Consider the following 5,495-nt stretch of genomic DNA (forward strand, 5'->3'; position numbering starts at 1 on the left):
GCCAGGCTGGTCTCGAACTCCAGACCTCAGGTGATCAGCTGACCTCGGCCTCCCAAAGTGCTGGGATTACAGGTGTGAGCCACCCACCCAGCCAGTTTGTTTTATTTGTAGGAGCCCTTTTTCTCCTTCAGACACTACATTAAATAAGTGTCTTTATAATATCAATGGTAGGAAATCAGTGAGACTTACTTGACTGCTTGCATAACAATCGAAATGGCATTTTCTTCAAAATGGACTTTAATATTAATAACTAAGGGCCGCTGGCCAGGTGCGCTGGCTCATGCCTGTAATCTCAGCACTTTGGGAGGTCAATGCAGGCAGGTTACATGAAGTTAGAAGTTTGAGACCAGCCTGGGAAATATGGTGAAACCCTGGCTCTACTAAAATTACAAAAATTAGCTAGGTGTGGTGGTGGGCACCTGTAATGCCAGGTACTCAGGAGGCTGAGGCAGGAGAATTGTTTGACCCTGGGAGGCAGAGGATGGAGTGAGCCAAGATCACACCACTGCACTCCAGCCTGAGTGAGAGAGCAAGACTGTGTCTCCAAAAATAATAATAATAATAATTAACGGTATTTTCAGAAGTTGGATTATCTTCAATATTTAGGCATTAATTTTCTCTTCTTTTTTTTTTTTTTTTGAGATGGAGTCTTGCTCATCACCCAGGCTGGAGTGCAGTGGCGCGATCTCGGCTCACTGCAAGCTCCGCCTCCCGGGTTCACGCTATTCTTCTGTCTCAGCCTCCCGAGTAGCGGGGACTACAGGCGCCTGCCAACGCGCCCGGCTAATTTTTTTTTTTTTTTTTTGTATTTTTAGCAGAGACGGGGTTTCACCGTCTTAGCCAGGATGGTCTCGATCTCCTGACCTTGTGAGCCGCCCGCCTCGGCCTCCCAAAGTGCTGGGATTACAGGCATGAGACACCACGCCCGGCCTTTAATTTTCTCTTAAAAATTTGGGAAACATTTTGCCTATTCCTCAAAAAATTAAATGAAGAATTACCATTTGATCCAGCAATTCCACTTCTGGGTATATTCACAAAAAAATTGAAAGCAGTGTCTAAAAGAGATATTTTTACACCCAAGTTCAAACACCAAAAGGTGGGCTCGGCACGGTGGCTCACGCCTGTAATCCCAGCACTTTGGGAGGCTGAGGCGGGTGGATCACCTGAGGTCGGGAGTTCGAGACCAGCCTGGCTTTAGCTGGACGTGGTGGCATGTGCCTGCAATCCCAGCTACTAGGGGGGCTGAGACAGGAGGAACGCTTGAACCTGGGAGACAGAGGTGGCAGTGAGCCGAGATTGTGCCACTGCACTCCAGCCTGGGTAACAGAGTGAGATTCTGTCTCAAAAACAAACAAACACACAAACAAAAACATAAAAATCTTTCTGGATTTTAACCCCCTCTTCATTTGTTTGGTGCTTGCTGTGAGGAAGGGGCCTGTTCTCAGCCTTGAGTCGTGGGCTCCAGGCACAGGGACATGGAGGCGAGTCTGGGTTCCTGAATCTCTAATCGCCGGAGTGGCTGTGCCTTGCTCCTCAGGAGCCCAGCTTTCCCTGTCGTCTTCTTGACTTTTGTCACTTGTTTGAATTTAAGGTGGAGCCACCCTTAGAGGAATGGGCTTAAAAGGAGGGTTAGGGAGCAGACACCAAGGAACACAGAGAAAGGTGCCAAGAGGAAGTAGTTACCTGACAGGCTCTAAGACTGCCTCTGAGAGCCCACCAGTGACCCGACCATCGGGTGCTGGAGAAATGTGGTCACCCAGACACTTTGAAACACTTTCTGTGGTTTATAATTATTATTATTATTTTTTTTTGAGAAGACGGGGTCTCACTGTCTCCCAGGCTGGAGTGCAGTGGTGCGATCTTGTGTCCCTGCCATCTCCGCCTCCCGGGTTCAAGTGATTCTCCTGCCTGAGCCTCCTGAGTAGCTAGGATCACAGGCGCCCACCACCATGCCCAGCTAATTTTGTATTTTAGTAGAGACGGGGTTTCACCATGTTGGCCAGGCTGGTCTCGAACTCCTGACCTCAGGTGATCGGCCTGCTTGGCCTCCCAAAGTGCTGGGATTACAGGTGTGAGCCACTGCACCCGGCCCGTCGCGGTTTATAATTAGAGATTTATCTGCTAAATGATGTCCTGTCGTCTCCCTCACACCTCACAGTCTGTTTGAGTCACCTCTGTATTCCCCAAACCTGGGACAGTATCGGGCTCAAATCCGTTCAGAAATGATTGACTGAATGAATGAATAAATGAATGAATACGTTTGGAGTCTCCTCACTCCGCCCTCCCTCGTTCTCTCCAGCCCCCTAGGGACTGCCCAGCCCGCCTCCCACCCCCGACCGGGGAACTCCAGGGACTAGAGCGGATGGGGCGGGGAGGGTGGGAGGGAGCGGTGGAGGCGGAGAGGTGGGAGGGCGGGGCTAGGGAGGGCTGCGCGGGGAGCCTGAGCCGCGACCAGGAGGCTGGGAACGCCCCGCCCGCGCCCCTGGACGCCTGCGCCGTGCCCCGCGCCCCGCGCCCACCAGAGGGCAGCACCACGACGCACAGGGACAAGGCTTAGGCGGGAACGGCCTCACCCTCTAGGCCCGCCCGGAGCCGCCCGGGCCCCGCCCCGCCCCCGAGTACACCCCCGGCGCCGGCGGGGAAACTGAGGCCCGGCGCCCCTGACCCCGCGGCCCGGCCCCACTCTGGCTCTGACGTCAGCTCCGTGCCCCAAATAACTTCCTCCCCGAGCCTCTTACGCCGCGGCGCCGCGCCCAGAGCCAGGCGGCAACACCGAGACTGTCACCACGGCCCGGCCTTCCCGGAGCCGCTTCCGCCCTGCCTGGTGCCGGGAAGCACCCATCCCACCCGAGGGGCGGCAGCCGGGGCCGGAGTCGGCCGCCTGGGCTAGGATGGCGCGCGGCTGGGGGGCTTCTGGGGCCTGGTGTCCCGGGAGGAGAGTCGCTGCGGCCAACCCCGGACCCCGCCCCATGTCCCATTGTCTCCCCTGCTCTTGGCCCCACAAACACCCCTGGCCCTGACTTTCCCACCAGCGCTGCCCAGCCCCACTGTGTTCTGTCGGCGCTCAATAAAATACTGAATGAGGTCGGGCGCGGTGGCTCATCCCTGTAATCCCAGCACTTTGGGAGGCTGAGGACCGATCACGATGTCAGGAGATCGAGACCAGCCTGGCCAGAATGGTGAAACCCCGTCTCTACTAAAATACAAAAAATTAGCCGGGCCTGTTGGCGGGCGCCTTTAGTCCCAGCTACTCTGGAAGCTGAGGCAGGAGAATGGCTTGAACCCGGGAGGCGGAGCTTACAGTGAACCGAGATTGTTCTCCAGCCTGGGCGACAGAGCGAGACTCCGCCTCAAAAAATTAAATAATAATAATAATAATAATAATAACGAATGAAGCTGGACGGACTTCACGTGCTCCGCGGTCAGCTTGGGGTCTGCTGGGGCGTCTGGGTCAGTTCAGGGTCCAGGAACCAAGGCCAACAGCATCCCACACTGCGCTGGGGTGAGGGGTCTGCCCAGGTTTCTCAGGGTTCAGGACCAGGTCACAGAGGATTCGGCTCTGGGCGCTTCCTTTCTGAGGAGAGGAGCTGGACCGGCCGGGCCAACGGGTTGGGCGGCATAGCCGGGCCTATGCTCATCTCCAGCATAAAACTCCACTTCATGGAGCCTGCACCTTGCTCGTGCTCCAACACTTCTGCCACTGCCGACCCCAGCCCTGTGCCCCAGCCAGGCCTGAGGACATGAGGCGTCCTGCTGCGATGCCGCTCCTGCTGCTGCTGTGTTTTGGTGAGTGACAAAGGTGCAGGGTCCGGGAGCTGCAGTCGCCCAACAGGCCCCGCTGCACTGCCTGAGGCTTCAGCTCAGCCCCCTACTCCCTGGGACAAGCCAGGGCTGTGGGACAGGCCATCCCTCCTGCCCCTGAGCAGGTGGGAAGGCTCTAGATATGTCAACTGGGGAGCCCAAAGTGGGGAGGGCAGGGTGGGAGGTGTGCGCACAGGCCGCAGAGGACCCCACCGCCCTAACTGGGCAAGGCCTCCTCCCATGTCTCTCCGTGGGCTCTGGTGTGCCAGCTCTGGCCAGGCTCCCTGCTTCCTGCCACCTCATTCTCTCCAGCCTCTCCCCTCATTCTCTAGGTGAGGACAGAAGCCTCATATGTGCAGGATGTGAACTCAGGCTCCAAGTGCCTGGACCATCATCCTTGGGGTGGGAGGGTGGCCGAGCCAGGGCTGCTGCCTGTGCCTGGAAGCCCCAGCAGGCTGGCTGCGGGCTCAATAGAGAGCTGGGGGCAGGGGGTGCAGGTGGCAGAGGGCCCTGTCCCCTGCTGACAGAGGAACTGGCAATGCACCACTATGCCCTCTCCCAGTCCTGGGTCAGGGATAGCAGGTGCCAACCAGGGGGCCCCACCTGCCAGGCCCTCCCTGCAGGTCAGGACACTCTCTGTCAGGGAAACCCTGTCACATTCCTGGGCTAGCCTGGCCAGCCCAGCAGCCACCACACTTCCCTGTCCTCAAGTCACCTCCCAGGGCTGGGTCGGGTCATCCCAGGCTGCAGCTTAGCAAGGACTCCTGGCTTCCTAGTTCTCCTGGGCAGGAGGGCACCAGAGTGGCCCCTCAGTGACCCGGCCTCCCCCACCCCATCCCCCTCAGCCTCCCAGCACAAGGATGATGGTGCCTTCTGAGCGAGCCATCTGCACAGGAGGTGGAAGGCAGTGACTGCCCCTGAGCGGGGTGAGGAACCAAGGTCATTGCCAAAACTCTTGGGCAATGAGTTTTGCAGTTGGTTCACCAACAGCTGTGACCAGAGGCTGGACTCCTGGATGCGTCCTCACCCCCAGCCCCAAGGTAGCACCCCCACCAGGTCTCTGGCTGGCACCCACTAGAGTCTTAGGCTTCACCATCCCCACCAGCTACCAGCGAATCACAGGCCCAGGCCCCAAACAATACTCCCGACATCCCTGGCACCCCTGTCTGTTGCTTCCAGCCCCAACAGGGCGCCCACCCTGGAGGGCTCAGCTCTCCACATCACCCATTTCCAATCAGCCCCCACAGCCACACTTGTGTCTCTCCACACATTCCCTGAGCTCAGGCCCCCCACATGCAGCCCTTGCCTTCTTGGAGCTCCTGGGCTAAGATAAGACTTGATTCTGGCTCCAGGGTGATGTAGGCAGAGCTCCCATCAGAAGGACAGAGAGCTCGAGAGAATGGGGCTTCCAAGATAGACAATGCAAGCTGCAAGGAAGGCTTCCTGGAGGAGGCAGCATTCAGTTGGGCCTTGATCTCTAGATCAAGACTAGGACTTGGCTGGGCGCCGTGCCTCACGCCTGTAATCCCAGCACTTTGGGAGGCTGAGGTCAGGAGATCGAGACCATGGTGAAACCCCGTCTCTACTAAAAAATACAAAAAATTAGCCGGGCGCAATGGTGGGCACCTGTAGTCCCAGCTACTTTGGAAACTGAGGCAGGAGAATGGTGTGAACCCGGGAGGCGGAGCTTTCAG

At 57.5% G+C, this 5,495-nt stretch overlaps 1 protein-coding gene across 1 annotated transcript in view; it reads left to right on the forward strand.

The window, feature by feature from the left end:
* The first annotated feature begins 3,682 nt into the window (after window positions 1-3,682).
* PRSS27 (serine protease 27) overlaps window positions 3,683-5,495 on the forward strand; it is an 8,244-nt gene continuing 6,431 nt past the window's right edge. Inside the window, exon 1 of the mRNA XM_023197995.3 lies at window positions 3,683-3,786. Coding sequence (XP_023053763.2) covers window positions 3,741-3,786 — 46 coding nt within the window. The 5' untranslated portion in view covers window positions 3,683-3,740. The remainder of the gene's footprint in view (window positions 3,787-5,495) is intronic.

This window comes from Piliocolobus tephrosceles, chromosome 17, assembly GCF_002776525.5.
Source record: "Piliocolobus tephrosceles isolate RC106 chromosome 17, ASM277652v3, whole genome shotgun sequence".
NCBI lineage: Eukaryota > Metazoa > Chordata > Mammalia > Primates > Cercopithecidae > Piliocolobus > Piliocolobus tephrosceles.